Raw genomic sequence first — 23,740 nt, forward strand, 5'->3', positions numbered from 1 at the left:
CTGAGTCCTGTTATCTCCTTGCATTTTTTCACTAAATGCAAAGCGATTGTATTCATTGAGAAAATGTGAAGAATTCTCTGATAAAACCCGTACCTGGTGGCTGACCTCCTGTGTTCACAATGCAGTAAGGCAGCTGCTCTACAAATACTGTAGCTGCTGACTTTTAATAAAAGGACACTTGTCGAGGGATCCAGTGATGTTGTCACCCAAACGAATCCTTCAATTGGCTTTGGGTCCAGGCGTCAGCATCGTAAGTAAGGGAAACAGGCAGTGAAGCCTTGCAGCTTCGCAGACAGTTTCCTACTGTGTATGTGCGAGTCGTGCTGCGCTTTGTGAATGGTCTGTAGTCTTCTGGGACCTGTGATTCCAGAAGGCTGCGTGGATGGAGGGGGGGCTGAACTTCTGGCTCAGATCACCACAGTTCTGCTTTAAGCTCAGCATACAAACTTTAACAAAACTATGTAATATTAGGAGCTACTTAATTGCCAATCAATCTGTATCCAATTAGTCAGTCTGTTTGGATCTAACGGAGATTGTACAGTCAAAATTGGAACTTGTAAAGGCTTGTATAGGCTGTCCACAATCTCCTCCCTCTACTCCCTACTGTGCCATAGAGAATGGCCGTATTTGGATCATTAAAATATGGTGGAGTTGTGGAAAATGAACAAGGTATTTCAGTTCATAGTCTTAATAACTTTTTTTGCCTCCACTCCCGATCCTGCCCTTGCTGTTCCTGGGAGTTGGAATCGACTACTTGCCACATGGCACCCAAACCTTTCTCACCCATATGTTGATTGTGGCCAGATTATCAATAGTAATGCTATGAAGACAAAGTAGCTCTCCCACACGGTGATACTTATTCTTAATACTTATGCCCACTTCGTATGTTTATTTGCTAATACACAATGTAAATAAACTGTTTTCCGGCTAACAGATAACAAATTTCCAGTATTGGTTTAATTACTGAGTTTTGACATCATGTTGCTGATTTTGTTTGACGTATGTGGGGAAAAATGTTTGGAGGAAAACACAAAAAAAGGCTAGGAGTAAGGGAAAAGAGGGGTAGGACATAATCTAACATAAACCACATTGGTTTTGGCAACTGCTGTTTCTGTGGTATGTCTAAGACATGTACTTTATATTGTAGCCAATTCACCATGTGATTATTGGTAAGCAAAGCAAAGTATAAGCGAGTGGGTCCATAAGGCTTAATTCATACCGTAAATTTAGGCCAGTGCGAATTGTAGGAGCAGGAATCGGAGATTACTGCTGTGGCTCTGAGCTGTTAGGTGTGGCTGCCAGCCCATTAGCTATAATGACAGGTCACCGACTCACCTGTGTACGTTGTGTGCATCCCAGAGAGATCAACGCAGGTAATCGCTTGATTGGTTGCCAGGTACAGCTACTCCAGATTTTGGTTGCTCTAGTTTTGATAAATTCCCTTCTATGTTGCTACTTCCTCCTGCAGCGATTTAGGCTCAGAGATTCCTCTTGCGGCTTTCAGTGGCTAAGAGTGGCCACCGGCCTCGTTCACTATAATGACAGGTCGCTGGTGGCTGCAACTATTCCAGGCACTGCTGCTCCAGATTTTGGGTGTTCCAGTTTTGATTTATTCCCTTTTTTGCTGCTACTTCCTCCTGTATTGTGTCAATAAGGCTATATTCACACCGGCAATTTAGGCCAGTGAATGCTAAAGCTTTGACAAAAATATGTAAGTGCAGCGCAATGAAAGTCCATATAAAAGTGACTGAAGATGACACCCAGTGATTCAGCGAAAACTCTTCAAACGAAAGTGATGTAACCTCCACCAACAAGAGAAATGCTTCCTTACCAGATGGGATAGACCATTTGCGTTAACAACTGGTCGAAACAGCTTGGTCTCACCATAGGAGAGAAGACGCGGATGGATCCAGCAGAGTGGTAAGTAATCCGATCAGATGGGATGGGCCATTAGCATTACCAACTGGTCAAAACAGCTTGGTCTCAGCATAGGAGAGAAGATGCGGATGGATCCAGCAGAGTGGTAAGTAATCCGATCAGATATGAAAAAACAACAGAAAACACGATCTCTGTGTAGACTGTTTGTGTTTTATTCCAAGGGTAACGACGAAGTCCAATAGGAAGTAACGTGCGTACGGGGGAGGAGCTTTGTGACGTCACCTTTGTCCTTTCCATTGCCGTTTGCGGCTGTACACCACGGCTACATGCCATGCTTTTTTATGGTTTTAATCCCATTCGCTATACCAGACGGTAGTCCTCCAGTGGATTTCCCTGTGCCTATTGTCCAGTCCAGGATTTTTGCTGTATAGTGAACTTTTTTACCCTTGGAATAAAACACAGTCTACACAGAGATCGTGTTTTCTGTTGTTTTTTCATATCTGATCGGATTACTTACCACTCTGCTGGATCCATCCGCATCTTCTCTCATATGCTGAGACCAAGCTGTTTTGACCAGTTGGTAATGTCAATGGCCCATCCCATCTGATCAGATTACTTACCACTCTGCTGGATCCATCCGCGTCTTCTCCCCTATGGTGAGACCAAGCTGTTTTGACCAGTTGTTAACGCAAATGGTCCATCCCATCTGGTAAGGAAGCATTTCTCTTGTTGGTGGAGGTTACATCACTTTCGTTTGAAGAGTTTTCGCTGTATCACTGGGTGTCATCTTCAGCTACTTTTATATGGACTTTCATTGCACTGCACTTACATATTTTTTTCATTTGCTACATTTGAGGTCATGATTACCTTTTTTGTGTTCAGCTTGCAATATTTTTAGTTTAACTGGATTATGTGTGCGCTGATTGTTGCTTTTATTGTTTAATGCTGAAGCTTTGTACACTCAAACTGACTTCAACATGACCTGACCTGACTTTAAAAGTGCCAGCAGGTTATTTGTTTGTGGTGTTTGAAAACGACATTCATTTTTGCCTCCTCAGGTTGTTGTATTAATGCGACAGGTCCTCTAACTTCTCTGTCTGCCCCTATTATTAAAATGTTAATTTGGGATGTTCTGGCTTAGTAAATAGAGTACATTTTCCTGATGTCTAACACCATTAAAAGTATAGTATATCTCTATGCCTGTATTTATGATTTTTTTTGCTTCCTTCTACAGCTGGCTGTACCTTTGAAACTCATAGCGACATTGGTCCCTGTGAGGTGACACAAGGCACAGAAGATGATTTTGATTGGTACAGAGTACAGGAACCTCATGGGAACACTGATTTACCCCAAGGTGAGCAGCCAAGTAGCTAATGCATGTCTGTTGGTCCTGTGCTGCCATCTTCTTATATTTTTATTTTTTTGAAAGGTGTTTATTTATGAGTTTTAAATGTAAACACAAGAGTAACAACACAGTAAAGTAAAAAAAAGGGGTAACAAGGCTACAGTTACGTAATATAGAAAAACAAGTAGCTCCTTGTGGGTCTTGATGACCCATTGAGACTAATGACTTAAAATAGCCATCTTCTTATATTACGTCATCACGAGGCCCGCAGGTTCTTCCGGGTTCAGTCACCAGGCCTCTTGATGACGCACTGCGAAGCCCACCCCCTCCTCTTTTATCAGTGGATATTTAGTAAAATATAAAATAAAAGGGAGGAATGGGTTATATCTTGTAGTTTAGGATATGAAGATAAGGATAATAGTGGGTAGAGAGGATTTGGAAGTGAATATGTGAGTTTAGAAAGTTAAATATGCATATATTGGAAAGGTATAAGTAGTGAAATGTGAACACTTTACCAAAATTGTGAGCTGACAAGAAACGAATTATGTATGTATGCATTTGACGGTATGTAATGTACTATTTGTCCTCCTTTGGGTATAAATAAAGAATATTTAAAAAAAGAAAGGGTGGAGAAGAGGGAACTTACCAATGAGGGTGATGGTGCTACCTCCAGGTTGTGTTATTCATGTATAGCACACACCAGCACTAAAATAACTGAAATAAACTCCAGGAAAGTTAAGAGTATATTACTTTGCAGTTTGTAGGCATTTTAGCATATGTCTAGAGCCAGTGTTTTTATTTTTGGTTTTAAATTTACTTAAGACCTCTGGGCCAGATTCTCATACTTTTGTGGCGTGCGTAGCTTAAGCCATTTACACTACGCCGCCGCAACTTACTGGAGCAAGTGCCGTATTCCTCAAGCACTTGCTCCGTAGTTTGCGGCGGCATAGTGTAAAAGGCCCGGCATATCCCCGTGTAATTCAAAGGGGGCGGCTTGTATTTAAATTAAGCGCACCCCCGTGCCGATCGAACTGCGCATGTGCCGGGCTTAAAAGTCGTATTCAAGAACGACTTAGGAAAACGACGTACCCGACGGGAAAAGACGACGCGGACCCGATGCCATACTTAACATGGCATACGGTGGACTGGCGTAAGGTTACCCCTCACATAGCAGGGGTAACCTTACGCTTACGCAAACGACGTAAGCGACGGCTACGCGACACGAATTCATTCGGGAATCGGCGTATCAGGCTCATTTGCATAAAAAAATGAGACCTGAACGTAAACGCCACCTAGCGGCCCGCGGCGAATTACATTTAAGATCCGACAGTGTAAGTCACTTACACCTGTCGGATCTTGGCCGTATCTATGCGAAAATGATTCTAGGAATCACTCGCATAGATACCCGGGCCAAAAAACAGAGATACGACGGTGTTTCCTGAGATACACCGTCGTAACTCTGCTGAGAATCTGGCCCTCTGTCTTGTTTCATTGTTGTCTGTGTTGCCATTTGGTGAGAATAAACCTATGTATTTGTCTTGGTGATCATGGTCACCTGAAACAGGAACAATGGGAAATCCAAAATGTTATGGTTATAATTGGAGCAGGAATAGGGGAAAAGTAGGGGAAAAGTATATTATCCCATCACATCCTGTTGTGTCTTTAGATCAGTAGGTGGAGGGGAATCACCCAAACAAGGCACAGACATAAAGCCTGAGGGATAGTTTAATATTATCTTCTTAAAAAATATCAATTTGGCTTTGCATTCTACCTTTGTATATATTCCCTCATGTCTGTCTGTCTTTTTTATTTTGCTGTTTTGTGTGCTTTTATTATTGTTGTACTGATTTTTTGGTTTTACTCTTGCATAAAATTCCCAGACGAAATGTCATTCTAACTGTCTCATTAATATACTTTATTTCATGATCCTTAACAGGTCATCCATTAACTTCATGTCATTATCCTGACTGTGTTATCCCTGTGCTTTGCATTGTAATTATTCTTTTCTTATTGATGTGGTTTCCCTATACAGGTTCTTACCTCCTGGTTAACTCGTCTGAACATGCTACGGGGAAGCGGGCTCAGCTTCTCTTTCAACCTCTAAGTGAAAATGACACCCACTGCCTACAGTTCAGCTATATTCTTCACAGCAGAGACGCCAGGGGTCCTGGCTCATTGCGAGCCTATGTACGAGTGAATGGAGGTCCCCTAGGCACAGCTGTTTGGGAAGTTTCAGGGCCACGTGGAAAGCAGTGGCAACATTCAGAGCTTGCCGTGAGCACTTTCTGGCCCAGCGAATACCAGGTAATTGTAATGTACTGATTAGCTAATGCAGTTTTTGAAGGCATAAGCTGTGATTATAATGTGACAGCATTGATTAGAAGCTATTCAATCACAGCTAATAATCTTAAAACATCGCTCTCTTAAGTTATGGGTAGGAATTTTACCTTTAGTGCCTCTATAGTAAAATAGTTAGAGGCCCCCTGGCCCTAAACAAAACCTGCCATCTTTCTGTTGTCACTTCAAAAGCTGAGTAGTATCTGTGTTTACTATGGGGAGACCAGTAAGTTGTGTGGACAGGTCTGCTATCAAGAGAAAAAAAGTAAGAGCCATAGAGGGATGAATACGGCTAAATAAAACATGCTACTTCTACAAAAGGTTTCCATATCACTATACTGTATAACCTTTGCACTTAGTTACAAGAATAAAAAACTGTATAAAACCTTATCTGTAGAAATCAGAATTGATAACAGTTTAGCATAAATATTGTAATATGGTTTTGTATAACTGACCAAAGACTTTAGACTACTTTCACACTGGGGTGTGGGAGGTTATTTTTAGCTGCGCTTTACTATCATTTTTGCGGCGCTATTCGGCCGCTAGTGGGGCGTTTTTAACTCCAGCTAGCGGCCAAAAAAGGGTTAAAACTGCCCACAAAGTGCCTTTGCAGTGGAAAGCCCTTAGGCTTTCACACTGGAGTGAGAGAATAGGCTCTTTCAGGGCACTTTGCCATTTTTAGCACTATAGCACCTGCAAAGTGCCTCAGTGTGAAAGTAGCCTAATTCACAAAGCTAACACACAGGTTAAAGATCCTTTTTCTCAAAAAAGTGGACAGTTAATTTTAGCTGAGCCCAATGAGGTTTGACGAGTACAACCACGTGGCTGAAAATACAGATTGTTTTCCTTGTGTTACAGATTTATGAAAAATGAGTAATAATTATAGCTACTATTAGAAGGTGTTGACATTTTAAGGGGGGTGCCTATGTCACCACCCTGTCCTAATGAAACCATGTGTTTCAGGGTGTGCAGTTGCATAAGAACCTGACAGAGGGTCTAATCATTCTATACTAAAAAATAAATGGATGGATTGTCTGCATGTATAATTAACTACTCTGTTTTAAGTCACAAACTGCAATAATACAGATTTAGTAGAGTAGGCACCCCTATTTACCCCCTTTCAAATAAGTGCTCACCAATTCTCACATTATCTTTTTAAAGTGCAGGAAGCCTCTGGTCCTCTCAAGTGCAATTCCTGGATGTGCTATGTAGTGTCTTCAAGGGTGATATATTGTTTTTTGAATGAAGAGAGATTTTTCTCTTCACTCCATTGTGTCTTCACAGATGTGATTCAGCTTTTATAGTGCTTATTTTACTAACCGTTAAAGTACGTTGTTCAATGGCTGCCTTTTGTTCTGCTGAAAACAGAAATATGAACTGTCACTTATCAGCTACATAGTTAATAATGCTCTTTCAGTATTATGGCACTTTTTTTGTAACAGGTCAGGTTTTGGCTATTAATGTTGTTATCTCAACAGACTTCTGCATAATATACTTGTAACACTCTGAATTTTAAACGTAGCTATCATTTTAAAGGCAAAATCAAACCTTTGGAAGTCATTTGCATTAAACGATAATTTTGATCAGTGAATAACTGCTAAAATTGAAAAAACAATTGACACTGGTGGAAAAAGATCACCAAATCTATCTTTTCATTGAGCAAAGTTTTTTTTAACATATATGGTCAGCATTGGGCAACCTAGACATGGGTGAGCAGTCTTTAGATTGAGACATCTTGAATGTTCTGTCTTTAAAGCTTTTCTTTTACCAACATCTATTCAGTGTCAGGGCCTGCCAGATTGGATATAAATAAATGGATTGTTGTATTTGGTCCTTATTGTTGAACACTAAGGAAGATTTCCTAAAAAGTGTAGGCAGGCTGTAAGCAGAATATTTAAAGTGGGATGTTTTGCCCATAATCTCCTGGGCAAACAATATTTTTGCATCTCTGATTTTTCCTTTTAAAGCTAATAGGTATAATGAACAGAATATGCTTGTACAGGGCCAGACAAGGGGTGGGTGAAGCAAAAGGGACACGAGACGCATGGGCACTGAGTGACTTTGTCCTGGCACTGTGCATGTGGATTTTTTGTACCTGGAGGTATCATCTCTATAAGTAACTATTAAAGCAAAAAAGATTGTTTACTGTCTCATGATGATTTATACATGCTTTTACAATCTATATCATTTTGGTTTTACAAATAAACATTTGATTCTTCATAAAGGGTTCCAGGAGTATTGTGGGTTATATAAAGAGACAACACAGCAGCTCAGCTTGGTTTACAGATTAAAATGTTGAGAATAAATGAAGGGTTCAGGGAACCCCCGTAAACCCTGAAGCACCAACAGTAAAGGTGGGCTGGGAGGACTATAGCGGTACTTGGTAAAGTAGATACACTCAGAATCGAGCTATCATTGAAATACGTTTAACAAAATGTATTGACATAGTATAAAAAAACAAGAATTAAAAACAGAACATATATTGATAAAACAATACACAAGACGTGACGGCAAACTGATCACCAGGCGTGCAATCCCTCGAAGAGGGGGGAGTTTCAGGTGAGGAATTGGGGTCACGTTATGGACAATCTCGAGTCTCTACTAGTTTCGCGATTGATATCGCTTCGTCAGGAGACAATCTATAAGTTAAAAACACAGAAATTACAATAATATCAACAATGTATACATAAGTTCATCCAAGAGGTGTGTAGAGTATACACCCTCTGGAGTACATAGTGTAACGTTTAGTAGAGGGATTAAGGGTCATGTCTCCTACCTAGGGGCACAAAGTCCCAACAGCCCAAACAATTCCAGAACGACTAAAGATTAAAATGTTGGATGAAAACCTCCAAATTAGCCTGCAAATAAAAGATGAGGCACAGCTCTGATGACTCATTGGAATTCTGTAAACCAGGGGTTTCTTAAAGTGGAGGTTCACCCTCAAAAAAAATTCTGACATCACATGGAGTCGAGCCATCCTACCGACAGAATGCCAGTGTTTTTTTTTTTTTTATCAGCACATACCTCGTTATCACGATTTTCACCCCCCGGCAATCCCGTGGGACTGGGCGTTCCCAAGCACTGCCTGTGATTGACAGGCTTTCGAACGGCGCATACTGCGCGTCACAGGTTGCTGCCAGAACCCGAACGTCGGTTGCGCAGGCGCCGTTTAGAGCCGCACCGACATTTGGGTTTTTTCGGCAACCTGTGACGTGCAGTATGCGCCGTTCGGAAGGCAGTGCTTGGGAACGCCCAGTTCCGCGGGATTGCCGGGGGGTGAAAATCGTGATAACGAGGTATGTGCTGAGAAAAAAAAAAAACACCGGCATTCTGTCGGTAGGATGGCTCGACTCCATGTGATGTCAGAAATTTTTTTGAGGGTGAACCTCCACTTTAAGCAAAGCTGAAATGTGATCATGTCAGTGATGTGAAAGGGAGACTGGAGTGCCATCTTCTGGCTGCATAAATGACTACACAATATTGATGCAATATTTCATAGTTACCTGACATTTTTCTTTTTCTTTTTTAGTTCAGACAATAATAAAGAAAGCACATACTGGGCCAGATCCAGAGCGAGAGTACACCGGCGTATCTACTGATACGCCGGCGTACTTTCAAATTACCCGCGTCGTATCTTTAGTTTGAATCCTCAAACCAAGATACGACTGCATCTGGGTTCGATCCGACAGGCGTACGGCTTCGTAAGCCTTCGGATCGTAGATGCAATACTTCGGGGTCCGCTGGGTGGAGTTTGCGTCGTTTTCCGCGTCGGGTATGCAAATGAGCTTTTTTCGACGATCCACGAACGTACGTGCGGCCGTCGCATTCTCTTACGTCGTCTCTAGCCGGCTTTTTCCGGCGTATAGTTAAAGCTGCTATTTTGCGGCGTATAGATAGACTTGCCATGTTAAAGTATGGCCGTCGTTCCCGCGTCGAAATTTGAATTTTTTTTATTTTTGCGTAAGTCGTCCGTGAATAGGGATGGACATAAGTCACGTCTAAGTTAAAAAAATGACGTTGTTGCGACGTCATTTCGCGCAAAGCACGGCGGGAAATTTCAAAACGGAGCATGCGCAGTTCAATCGGCGCGGGGACACGCTTCATTTAAATGAATCACGCCCCCTAATCGCCGATTTGAATTCCGCCGCCAGAAATACACTACGCTGCCGTAACTTACAGCGTGAAATCTTCCTGGATTCGACTTAAAGCCAGGTAAGATACAGCGGCGTAGCGTATCTCTGATACGCTGCGCCTATCTAAATGTATGTGAATCTGGCCCACTGTATGTAAAAATACACATTTTTAAAGAGCCATAGAAAAGGTACAGTAATCAATGACAACCATTACAGATACCATTTCAGTTTGATGCAGCCACATCAGATGACGGATGGTTGTTATGGGTTACTGTTCTCTTACAATAGGCAATTAATGTTTTCATTGCCTATTACTCACTATACATGGTCCATTTTATGATTTACTTTAGCTGTTATACCTCATTTCTACCTAGTTTTCTGTGACTAAAAGACCATTTTTTTTTATGTGAACGTTTACAATCACTTTATAAAAAAACGTGAAACGTACCTTCTCTACCACTCACAGTGTTAAGCTCTGTTCTATTGCAGAGAAGTGGTACCCTAAAGATTGTCCCCTGGTGCTCCCGCTATTTCCTCCTGCTTACCTAAATCGAAGTTTAGGGGGGTTAATAACATCAAGGTCAGTAGGAGGAACTAGTGAGAGCTCTTGGGGACCATGGAGATTAACACTCCATGATTTGTCGATAAATAACCGGTCTCTAATTTACAGGAACGTGCTTTTGCTGACACGGCTTTATTGCGTGACAGGGTCTCTTAAGTGTAAAAGTTTGGATTCAGTCTTAATTGGATGGTTATAGCACAAGTCCTAGTCATTCTATACCCTGTTTTTTCCCTACTGTATTCGTGTCATTTTTTTTCTTTTATCTTAGGTATTGTTTGAAGCAGAGGTGTCTGGAACTCCCCAAGGATTCATTGCATTGGATGATATTCTACTGCTAAGTTACCCCTGTGGTGAGTATCTATTACCGACACGCATTCCAACCTTTTCAGCAAAGCAGTACCAATGGAAAATATAAGGAGCAAAGTGCAATAACCCTTGGAAGCCAATCAGTTTTCAGCTTTCTGTAGTACACTGGTAGAGAAAGCAAATGCATTGTGAAATTGATCCCTTTTGGTGAAAAATATAAAAAAAAAAACAAGCTTTAAAATGCTAGGCTGCTTCTGTATTGCAGAATAAAAGCTAAAATGTCAGAATAGAAAAATGTAGTTTACCATTTTATCTGTACACAGCGTCTTTGTTTTTTGTTTTTTGCATTCAGTTTTCCGTAGTCAGGTTTGATTGCTTGCTATGGGTTATGGCACTTTGCACATGGACACTGCCCTTTGTATTCCTTATTGAATAAGCAGCTGTTGTAGCAATTTCCATGCTTTTGATCATCTCCTCTCCCTTTGTTTGCAGCCCAGGCCCCACACTTCTCTCGCCTGGGTGAGGTGGAAGTGAACGCTGGGCAGAATGCCACATTCCTGTGTCCTGCTGCTGGCAGGGCGAATGAAGGAGAGACCTTCTTATTGCAGGTATTTTCTGTCTCGTGAAGTCTGGGATGAATATAGTATGGTAAGGACAGGTATCTCAATAGGGATGTGTGGAACCACCTTAGAGAGTGCTATGCTCAGATTGGCATATGCTTAGAGGATGGGCAGAGTATTGTATCAGTGACACAATTTCTCAGCATGACTACTTTATTGTGCTTATTCACTTGCAAGTTAGACTTTTCTGTGTGATGCAGATGAACACAAAGTACTGGAGATAAAGGCGGTATAAGGTTTCTATGACGACAACTTGAACAAATGATAGTGCGTACTGATAGTGTAACTTGGTGTAATTAGTGACTAGATTTCTCCCGGGAGATGAGTTGACTCTGTACAGAAGCGTTCAGCACTTATTTCATTCATAAACCAAATATTCCTATTCATTCAAAAAGTAATGTAATTAGGACATTGTTGCAATATGTACGCGGTGAATTGTTTGTGGCAGACATTAGTCTAATTCAGTCACAAATCTGAGGCTCTTTAAAGGAACTACACTTCTATTGAAATTGATGGAACGTATAATTGCTACACAAGCCTTTGTGTAAATGAATGCTGTTAAAAATGACTTTCCTGTTTCAATCTGCAAGGCGGCTATAAATTCTTAAAAAATTGGCAAAAAATTGAAATATATCTATGTGTTTCAGTACTTATATAGACGGAAGTTTCCAAATTTGCATCATCTAATGAGCTAAAGCAGGGGTAGGCAACCTGTGGCCCTCCAGCTGTTGCAGAACTACAAGTCCCATCATGCCTATGGGAGTAATTGTAACTGCCAGCTTTGCAATGCCTCATGGGAAATGTATAATATAAAAGTAAACTGCGCCAAGTAGGAAACCAGATATCAGGCTGGTAAAAAGCAATCATAATAGATAATATGAATAAAAGCACATTCAGTCCAATAAAAAGTTCATAGCAGCACCACCATGTGTCAGCAAAACTTCAGTGTGAACACACCACCACCAAACTGAAAGCCGCTTACCAGAACCACCCAAACATTAGGCATGTAGACAGATTCTATTCAATGGGCTCCACATCAGATTAGCATCAGACTGGGGAGGGATCCAGGGAGTAGATCTCAAATTGCACCACATCGATGATTGAACATAACCTCGGTATATAAATAAAAACAGACCATAGCGTGATACCGTACAAAATATTTAATAAAAATGCATAAGACATGTACTTACAAACATCTCATGATTAAAAGCGTGTATGTATGCCGGCCGGCAATAGGAGCCCTTCCTCCTTCAGATGGAACGCGGTGACGTCAGTGTGCGCCTTCCCAGACGACGTTTCGTCATTAACAGACGTTCTCAATGGGGAATGTTCTCAATCTCATGGGAAATGTAGTTCCACAACAGCTGGAGGGCCCCAGGTTGCCTACCCCTGGGCTAAAGACTTCTCAAAGTCTGTGCATAGTTTAAGGTCAGATTAGAGACATTCCAAGTAATGTCCTATGGTAAAATAACCTGCTGAAGTGCAGGCAACTTGTGGTCCCCCTTGTGCCCCCTAGATCCTAAGTTAGGTCTACTTTAATAGTTTAAAACAAAACTCTAGACCAGTGGTCATCAACTCTGTCCTCAGGGCCGACTAACAGGCCAGGTTTTATGTATTACCTTGGGGAGATGCAGTCTAGACTAAAGCAATCACTGATCACCAAATTATATCACCTGTAATGTATTTCAGTTATCTTGCAAACCTGGCCTGTTAGTGGGCCCTGAGGACAGGGTTGATGACCACTCCTCTAGAGTAGACAGATAAAGTGGATATATTTTCAGCACAGGGAAAATGAGAAGCAGCACAAATAGACAATCGGTTGTACTGCAGTGATCATATGCTAACAAGAGACATGCTAATAGGAAGAGGGATCACAGAGACATTGTGCTACTCAGTTTGCCGATTCTCCTTTCTCTGCCCAGTCACAGGCTGGGGAGCAATAAGACCTGTAAGCGTTACTTAAAGCGGAACTTCCAATTAATGTTTACTATTTTTAATCTATATCCTGCTAGCATTAGTAAATAGATAGGAAAGTATATAATATTTTCTTGTTTTAAACTTTTTATTTTAAATTTCTTCAGTTTCTTCCTGGTTTTTCAGGCCTATGCAAATGATAGCATACATCCCAGGAGTCTTCAAGAGGGGAGGAAGGGGTTTTCGACAAAGAACACTCTTCCTCCTGCCTGAAGGCCTGGGCTAAGGGCAGATGGATTCTCAGAAGTAAATGCTACATGAATCATCATCTGCCCTTACACAAGATGGGGAAAAAGAAAAAAAAAAAAAAGCGTGGAGACATAAATGGATGAGTTTGCTTTAAATATGAAAAATGTATTAAATAGCATTTTTTTGCTTGTAATGCTCAGATGCTGTGTAGTTCCGCTTTAACTGCTTGCAAAGAAAAATCTTGTTTGCCAGGCTATGATGTGTGGCACAGCTGTGTAAATCTCAGAACAGTATAAATAGCAATATAATTTTTTTTAGCAGGTTAAATGACTTCCATATATTTATTTCATCAGTGTTTTTTAGCTGTTCTCCTGAAGTGTTGCTTTAATTTTTAACAAAGCACAAGGAGCTATACATCTAAAGGAACATGGGGGTAGGGGGGTAGTTGTAGTGTTTCTTATTGCAATACTAAGGCTAATTATTTGATCGTAGTTGGCAGAATTTCTCACTTAGCACTCCCATTTATCAAGAACACTGGAATGACATATCTAAAAAATAAGAGGGCAAGATTGTACGAATTTGCAGTAAACGAGTACAGAATTTACCTGTAGGGATTTGTTTGTTTTTTCTGCAAAATTGGAGTTTCACCCTAAACTTGTTTTTAAGTGGCTGCATTTATTGTTTGATTTATAGAGGCAAAATGGAGGAATTATCTCATCAGGGATAATCCAGCATACCAGCCACTGGCGACTGCTGGCCTCCTTCCAGCTCTTTGAAGCTGGGCGTGAGGATCAGGACCTGTACCGCTGTGTGAGCCGCTCCATTTATGGGGCTGGAGTGTCTAACTTTGCTGAGCTCGTAGTGAAAGGTGAGAGTCGTCTGGATCAGGTTTGCATGTATTCTGCTATGTATCTAACATACGGTAGTGCACACAACAAGTGGGCTTCATGTATCAAACTGCCTCTGCATGGGAACTGAGCAATTAAATGTCAGGAGATGCCTTTGAAAAAAAATATATATGCTTGCCTCGGTTTTTCTTCTTCTTTTTTTTTTTCTCTGTTGTAGGGAATGGTGTTTTTCAGGGGGGTCCTTATTTTTGAAAATGCATGTATTAAATTGTAAATTATGCCAAACGTTATTTAATATTCAGTTTTGGATTATTAAGAACTCCTCTTCAATTTTTCTTGCTGTCTGTTTGTTGGATAAATTCACTCTCTCTACAAGTCCCGGTGACCATTGTCACTGAGACAAGAAAAATCAAAAATGTTACTTGTCACCAGAACAGGAATATAGGGGTTCTATTTTAATGGGTAAGCTTGTTGTAGTTACAGCTGCCTAAGAGAGGATTTTTTTTTTATTTCTTCGCACTCACTGTTGTATCTACAAAAAGGGAAATTATGGTAAATTTCCCTAATGGGACACAAATAGCTTTTTCTACTCTATCCAAGATGATAAAAAGATTTGGCCCGACATACACTTTAGGATTTGTTTTCATTGCCAGTAGCAACTAGCTACAGTTGCTTTTTCAGCGAAGTAACTTCTTTTAGTGTCAAAGAGATGTCATTCAAGGCCTCGTACACACGACCGAGGAACTCGGCGGGCGAAACACATCGTTTTCCTCATCGAGTTTTTGTTAGGCTTGTCGAGGAACTCGACGAGCCAATTTTCTCCATTCACGTCGAGGAAAAAGAGAACTTGCTCTCTTTTTGGCTCGACGAGTTCCTCGCCAGTTTCCTCAATGAAAAATGTACACATGACCAGTTTCCTCTGCAGAAAAACTCTCCCACCAAGTTTCTTGATGGATTCTGCCGAGGAAACTGGTCGTGTGTACAAGGCCTCATACGTACAATAAAAAAATTCATTAAAATATTTTAAAAAACACAGCGTATTTCAATTATCTTGAAAAGATAGCAGCAAAGTATACATTCTCCTCAAAAAATTAATATATATATATATATATATATATATATATATATATATATATATATATATATACACACACACACACACACACACACACACACACACACACACACACACACACACACACACACACACGTGTATTATGTATACTTATACTTTTCATATGATTTATTTGTAATATATTTGTAATATATCTTCAGCTTTCTGTGCTGAAGTATATACAATTTTCATTGATTTAGGACCAAAATAGTACCAGCAGTCTCTACTGAATGCACTGCTTGTCTTGTGCACTGCAGTTGTATGATTCCAACTGCCTTGTTCTATACAATAATTGCATACAGAGCTTCCTATAAGGTATGGAAAATTCAGTGGGCCATTACAACACAGAAAAGGTTAGGAATGATACAAATTAAAGTGAACATGTACTCTGCACATTTAGCGCAAAGTAACATATTTACTAGATCAGTGTTTCCCAACTCCAGTCCTCAAGGCACACCAACAGGTCATGTTTTCAGGATTTCCCTCAGATGAAACGGCTGTGGTAATTACTAAGGCAGTGAAACTGATCAAATCACCTGTGCAAAATAATGGAAAGCCTGAAAACATGACCTGTTGGTGTGCCTTGAGGACTGGAGTTGGGAAACACTGTACTAGATAGCCAACTCTCTCTAATGCGGATACTTACCTATATTTCACTCCCCTAGCCCTGTAAAAAATTATATATTTTAATTTATGGGCTAGAACACAGGTGTCAAACACAAGGCCCGCGGGCCGAATCCAGCCCTCCAGGCCATTTAATGTGGCCCTCGCACCTCTCCTGCAGCTGCAAGAGAGCTCCAGCCCTCTGGTCCTCCTCCAGACCCCTACTTTCTGCTTTCATGCAATGCATCCAGCTTCTTCCCAGCAGCAGCGTAAGGAAAGAGGGGTGCACTGTGATGTAAGGAAGAGTGGGGGACTCAACTTCTAAAGGTGGGGTGGCTCTTGACATCTAATGTAAGGGGAGGGGATGCGCTGGACATCTAATCTTACAAATACAACCGGCCCTTTTTAGAACAATCATAATGCTGATGCAGCCCACGATGAAATTGAGTTTGACACCCCTGGGCAAGAATGTGATCCTGACTTCTTTGCACAATACCAAGCTGCGTGCCTACATGGCTAATTGCCAGTCCCAAGTGCTGACGTGAGTATCAGTTGGCACTGTAAGTTCCTATCCAGACTGACTGGGAACTTACACAGAAGTTCTAGAATTAGCTCTGACAGGTAATGGGCCATCGGAGGTTAAGTAAGTATCTGTATCAGAGAAGAAGCCTATCCAGCAAATCTGCTTTTATTCCCCCAGGAATAGGCAAATAACGCTTTAAGAAAAGGAATGTACTGCAAATACAGGCATACCCCACTTTTAAGTACACAATGGGGTTTATTTACTAAAGCTGGAAAGTTCAAAATCAGGCTCACTTCTGCATAGAAACCAATGAGCTTCCAGGATTTAGTACCAGGCTTAATTAAACAAGCTGGGGTTAGAACCTCATTGGTTTCTATACAGAAGTGAGCCTGGTTTTGCATTTTCCAGCTTTAGTAAATAAACCCAATTGTTTTCCTAATAGTGGGGTATGCCTGTACTGTATGTTACATACAGAACACATTCTAATGCCTAGTACACACAATGATAAAATCGGATGAAAATCTTTGCGTTCTGAGCGATCGGTTGATAATCTGTTTGTTAGTACACAGCTTACGAGAGCAGATCACGACAGTTCATGTGAACATATCTATAGGGACCAGCACAAAAGTGATTTTTCCTTGTGAGATAACAGAACAAAAATTTGGTTTTTATTAGTATAGTATTTGTACAAACAAAATCAAATGACCAAGAATGCATATGCTTGGAAACAAAAGAATTACAATACAATACAATATAATACATGACATCACTTCTAAAGTTGGATTCTATCTTACAAGATATTCTGTAACTTTAGAAACCTATGGGTTTTCAATATGAGACCAGCATGCAAAAAAAAAGAAAAAACTTGTCCTATTTTTTTTATTGTATAAGGCTTAAAGGGGTTGTAAAGGTTTTTTTTTTTTTCCAAATCGGTTCCTTTAAGCTAGTGCATTGTTGGTTTACTTACCTTTTCCTTCGATTTCCCTTCTAAATGTTTTTTTTCTTTGTCTGAATTTCTCACTTCCTGTTTCTCCTCAGTAAGCTTGCCACCATCATCCGAGTGGTGGTTAGTCAGCCAGAACAGCTTACTGAGGAGGAACAGGAAGTGAGAAATTCAGACAAAGATAACAAAGAAAAAAAACATTTAGAAGGGAAATGGAAGGAAAAGGTAAGTGAACCAACAATGCTCTAGCTTAAAGTAACCTATTTAGAAAATAAAAAAACAAACCTTTACAACCCCTTTAAAGATAAGCCTTCTTATTTTTATCTCAAAATATGATACATTTAAATGCCCAATTCCAACCAAAATCTTATTTTTTTTTTGGGCAGGGGCAGAATCTCTCCTAGTAGAGTCACAGACAACAATACAACATTGGAAGAGTTAAAATTTTTCCCGCAATCTATTTAAAACTGTCTGGAGTTACGTACAACTGATTGATTCAGCAGGGACTGTGGCTGTCCCTGTTTGACAGAAACCAATCATTGGATGGATTTCTATCAAAGGGGCACGCTGGAAAACGTAAAACTTTTCTTGATCAGTGGCTGCATCTGCAGTGGTACCGTATATACTCGAGTATAAGCCAAGTTTTTCAGCACATTTTTTGTGCTGAAAATGCCCCCCCTTCCCCCTGGCTTATACTCGAATCACCTTTTTGAGCATGATCTCCCGGATTTTGGGGACCTGGCACACATGTAGCCCCACTTTCTCTACAAGTGTGCAAAATTTATTTTTCAAAGCCGGGCACACCTTCCATAGACTCCCATGTTAAATGGTAATTTCTCTGGTGAGTTTGGGGACCCGGTACTGGCCGGTCGTAGGTCCTCTAGACCCGGAACTTGGCACACATATAGCCCAATTTCTCCTCTACAAGTGTGCAAAGATTGTTGTCTAGGGACTAGGGGACCTACGGCTGGGGAGCACCGATTTTTCAAAGCCGGGCACCCCTTCCATAGACTCCCATGTTAAACGTCAGTCTAGTCATGGGCACAGTGAGGCATGCACACAGACACAGTGAGGCAAAGTGAGGCACAGTGAGGCATGTAGATGGACACCCTAGGCTTATACTCGAGTCAATACGTTTTCCCATTTTTTTGTGGTAAAATTAGGTGCCTCGGCTTATATTCGGGTTGGCTTATACTCGACTATATACGGTATATCCCAAAGGGAGCAGGTGCAGTTGTCCAATAACAATGTCCGAGTAGTGGTGATTACTCCATCTACACACATGAGGTTGTGTGGATGGAGGAATCTGCTGTCTTTGTTTTTTCTTGGTTCAGCCCACTGGTAGAACAAAAAAATAAAAATAAATGAATGGTGTATGGCCAGGATTAGATTCCAAAAGGCTTTTTTGGTACATGAGCTGTATAGCATTGTCGTCACATTGTAGACACTAACAAATCCAAATGTACTAAAAAAGCATGTTATATATGTATATAAATTTATAATTGTCCAAAGATACACACACACAATAATGCATGCTATTGCTTCTTTGTTAATATTTGCTTATTAAGGAAGTACTTATTACCACATGCTGATGTATTGCTGCTGTATATTACACAGAGCCTCCGACCCCTATTGCTCCGCCGCAACTTTTAAGAGCTGGTCCCACCTATCTAGTTGTACAGCTTAACACTCGTTCCATCACGGGTGATGGGCCCATTGTGCGCAGGGAGATTGAGTACCGAGTGAGTGGAGGGAGCTGGCGGGAAAGGCATGCTGTCACTGCGCACACATACAAGCTGTGGCACTTGGACCCTGACTCACAATATCACATTTATGTGCTACTTACTCGACCTGGAGAGGGAGGCACTGGGAGACCTGGGCCAGCCCTCATCAGCCGGACAAAATGTGCAGGTAGGAATCTAAAACTATCATCATTTATTGATATGTTAGAATGTGAATATTACTGAGTTCATCATTCTGGAAAACTATGGAAATGTTGTGAGTTATTTTAAAGGAATCGCAAAGCATTCAGAACACAGGGATACGTGACATGTGCAGAACTGCAGGGAGTTAAAAAGAAAGAAAAAAAAAGAACAGCAGTGTTTTGTTATGTTGTAAAGATGCTCATGTCATAGCTGTTGGGTATTGTATCCCTGGGAAGCTGAATGGCACATCTGAACAGCTGTAAACCACCGTTTATTTAACCAGTTAAGACATGAGTTCACAGCTTTGCCTTCTCCTGACTGCGTCTCTTGTTATATCTTTTCAGAGCCAATGCGAGCACCTAAAGGCCTTTCATGCACAGCTGAGCAGCCACGCCAGCTGACTCTGCATTGGGAAGCAGTTGGTTTCAACATCACCCGGTGTCACACCTACTCTGTAACACTTTGCTACCACTATGAATTGAGCACACTGCAAGACTGTGTAACAGTTGAGGGGGGATCTAGTCATTATACACTCCGAGGCCTACCACCATATAGTGCCATCCACTGCCGCCTTGTGGTTTCCAACCCTGAGGGCCGAAAGGAGGGCAAAGAGGTTACCTGCTATACACAGGAAGATGGTGTGTGAAATACCCAAGTTTAATATTATAATTCTACAATGCATACTAACTATTTCCATATGTGTGTGAGCAGAAGCATACAGAAATTTAGAAATCTTTATTTTGTTTTTCAGTTCCAGGGGCCATTGCCTCAGAGTCTCTTGGCGTTGCCCCTATAGATGATGCCATTCTGCTGTCTTGGGATGAGCCTGCTGAACCTAATGGGATCCTTACACAATATGAGGTGAATAGCTTTATATATACATACAACAAATCAAAATTAGTCACAGCTATTTCTGTAGAGAGCGAGTATTTTTTTTTACATGAAAGGCCTGATTTCTGCATACCCATATACTATTATTATTATTATACAGGATTTATATAGCGCCAACAGTTTGCGCAGCGCTTTACAACATCAGGGAAGACAGTACAGTTACAATACAATTCAATACAGGAGGGATAAAAGGGCCCTGCTCGTTAGAGCCTACAATCTAGAAGGGAGGGTCAAGTGGAACAGTAGTAGATGGTAGAGGGTAGTAGATGTGGGGGGTGATCAGATGGACAAAATTAGAGTACAGTTGTTAGATTTGGTAGGATAGGCTTCTCTGAAAAGGAGGGTTTTCAGGGATCCTCTAAAAGCTAATAGAGAAGGAGATAGACGGACAGATTGGGGTAAGGAGTTCCATAGGCTTGGAGAGGCTCTGGAAAAGTCCTGGAGACGAAAAGAGAGAAAAGTCCTAGGCTACTACTATATAGTAGCCTAGGGTGGCAGGGCAGCCAGGGGTGAATGAGCTACCCACAGATCGTGTTCTTAATAGTAACACATTGTCATTGATGTAAAATCTAGATAGATTGTCTCTGTTTCTATCCCTGCATAGTTTGTGTGTTTTAGTTGAAGGAATAATGCACTAGCATGTGTTCTACTTTTGGTCTGTACACCTGGAACTCAACAGCTAACAAACTAGGGCAATATTTTGTGAGGGAGAGTGGAAAACTCTGCACATGGCTCCAGATTAGGTCCTGCATTTTTTCCTTGAGTCTAGGTCCAAGTGTATAGGCACACATTTTTGCTGAAATCAGACAACTGTAGTCCTCACAATTCTATTTCCCTTTCTACAGCTCAGCTATCAAATTATTGAATCCTCAGATCCTGCTGTAACTGTGCCAGGGCCGCGTTCCACCATCTGCAAACCTCCCAATGAAACATCCCATCTTCTCACGAACTTGCATCCAGGAACTACGTACCTACTAAGTGTACGAGCACGCAATAGCAAAGGCTATGGTCAAAGTGCTCTTACTGAGCTGACTACCAATATTTCAGGTACCTATTTTCCATTGGTCCTAGATGTTTTGATACTGTATATCAATTTTTGGATATTCCACAGATAAAAAAAACATATTGAATGCAGTTTTGTTTGCAATCTACTTACTGTTACAAAGTGATTTAGGGCCATAAAACAGGAGCTACATACATTTATTAGATTATCTGACTTGTTTTTAATATAGCCAGTATTGAACAAAATATTGCTACGATAGACAGTGGGTCTGGCCATATTGTTGTAATGGTGGCAGGGGCTTAAGAGGCATGGTTAAATAAAACAAAAGCGTATTTGTATTGTAATATACAATGTAATATACAATATTCTTAGATTGCTGTGCCACAAGTAAGTCTCATGAACATGTATACACTTCAGCACAATCATTTAAACAAACAAAAAAAATCTTCCATTACATATGATTTTGTGTACACTGAAAATTGACAGAGAGCTACCACTTTATCTAAGCCTTTCTTAAAGGAGAACTTCATTAAAATAGTCAGGGACTGCTTAATTATTAGCAACTGGTCAAAAATATGTAATGTGCTATTTAGTGTAGGGGTCTGTAATGTAAATAGTGCAGCAGTCTGTAATGTACAATATAGTGCATATAGGGCAGGAGTCTGTAATGTACTATATAGTGTATATAGTGCAGAAGTCTATAATGTACAATCTTGTGTATATATAAAGCAGGAGTCTGTAATGTACAATATAGTGTATATAGTGCAGGAGTCTGTAATGTACTATATAGTGTATATAGTGCAGGAGTCTGTAATGTACAATATTGTGTATATAGTGCAGGAGTCTGTAATGTTCATAGTGCATCAGTCTGTAATATACAATCCAGTATATATAGAGCAGTAGTCTGTAATGTACCATATAGTGCAGGAGTCTGTAGTATACAGTATAGTACAGGAGTCTGTAATGTACAATATAATGTATATAGAGCAGTAGTCTGTAATGTACAAAATAGTGTATATAGCACAGGAGTATGTAATATACAATATAGTGTATATAGCGCAGTAGTCTGTAATGTACAATATAGTGTATATAGTGCAGGAGTCTGTGATATACAGTATAGTGCAGGAGTCTGTAATGTACAATATAGTGTATATAGTGCAGGAGTCTGTGATATACAGTATAGTGCAGGAGTCTGTAATGTACAATATAGTGTATATAGTACAGGAGTATGTAATGTACAATATAATGTATATAGTGCAGGAGTCTGTAATGTACAATATAGTGCAGGAGTCTGTAATGTACAGTATATTGCAGGATTCTGAAATGTACAATATAGTGTATATAGTACAGGAGTATGTAATGTACAATATAATGTATATAGTGCAGGAGTCTGTAATGTACAATATAGTGTATATAGTACAGGAGTATGTAATGTACAATATAATGTATATAGTGCAGGAGTCTGTAATGTACAATATAGTGTATATAGTACAGGAGTATGTAATGTACAATATAATGTATATAGTGCAGGAGTCTGTAATGTAAAATATAGTGCAGGAGTCTGTAATGTACAGTATATTGCAGGATTCTGCAATGTACAATATAGTGTACTGTATATAGTACATGAGTGTAATGTACAATATAGTGTATATAATGCTGAAATATGTAATTTACATTATAGTGTACTGTATATAGTACAGCAGTATGCAATGTACAATATAGTGTATATAGTGCAGGAGTCTGTAATGGTGCATCCTCGTGCGGGCAGTCCCACTAGTTTTATTTGAGATGCAGCGGCTGCATGGACACAGCTCCCAATTTGACATCTGTGCGATGTGGGTGTGAGTGCACAGCCTCATATGCAGACAGTGTGAGTTCAGGGACATGCACACCCATCCACACATATGTCACATCAAGAGTAGCGGCTGTGTCCGTACAGCCGCTGCTTCCTAATTGTCATAATTGGACTGCCTGAACAGGTGTTCTGTGCATCCCTGGCGGGTAAACACAGCCTTGGTGTGCATTATAGTGAACATTATAGTGAACAAAGCCTTACTATGTTTTGTTTCTTGCAATGTTTATTTTTAATATTGTTTACTTTTTTGGTGGGTGGGGAAGCTTTGGTAAAACAGGGGTGTCAGAGAAAGGAAACTAAGGACCTAGACTTATTCTCTTTCTCTGCAGCCTCAGTTGCACTGCAGATACATTAATAGAAGTCTCTGTACAGAGACTTCTTGTTCATTCACAAAAAGAAGCATAGTAAACACAGTTTACCTGCTTCAGTGATGAATGAACACAGTTGGCAATCGGTACTAATCGTGCAGAAGAGGGAGGAGGGAAGCCGGCCAGCAGTACTGCATGGACCAAAGGGAGACGCACCACTCCAGGCAAAACGGGTGCAAAGGCAGATAACAGGTGCAGGCTGAGTGAGTGAGTAACTTGTATAGCGCTACAAATGTGAATTGAATCGCCTTAAGGCGCTTGTGTCTAATTTCGTCCAGATCCTTCAGAAGAGATGGGTCTTAAGTTTTTTCCTGAAGGCCCGA

The 23,740-nt window shown here is 40.6% G+C and overlaps 1 protein-coding gene across 4 annotated transcripts in view; it reads left to right on the forward strand.

Moving 5' to 3' along the window:
- PTPRU (protein tyrosine phosphatase receptor type U) overlaps nt 1-23,740 on the forward strand; it is a 161,538-nt gene that overhangs the window by 71,117 nt on the left and 66,681 nt on the right. For all 4 annotated transcript variants that reach the window (XM_040337281.1, XM_040337282.1, XM_040337283.1 and 1 more), the window contains exons 2-10: nt 3,113-3,232; nt 5,256-5,527; nt 10,524-10,605; nt 11,054-11,169; nt 14,038-14,212; nt 18,993-19,286; nt 19,645-19,938; nt 20,052-20,161; nt 21,037-21,238. In XM_040337281.1, coding sequence (XP_040193215.1) covers nt 3,113-3,232; nt 5,256-5,527; nt 10,524-10,605; nt 11,054-11,169; nt 14,038-14,212; nt 18,993-19,286; nt 19,645-19,938; nt 20,052-20,161; nt 21,037-21,238 — 1,665 coding nt within the window. The remainder of the gene's footprint in view (nt 1-3,112; nt 3,233-5,255; nt 5,528-10,523; nt 10,606-11,053; nt 11,170-14,037; nt 14,213-18,992; nt 19,287-19,644; nt 19,939-20,051; nt 20,162-21,036; nt 21,239-23,740) is intronic.

This window comes from Rana temporaria, chromosome 2, assembly GCF_905171775.1.
Source record: "Rana temporaria chromosome 2, aRanTem1.1, whole genome shotgun sequence".
NCBI lineage: Eukaryota > Metazoa > Chordata > Amphibia > Anura > Ranidae > Rana > Rana temporaria.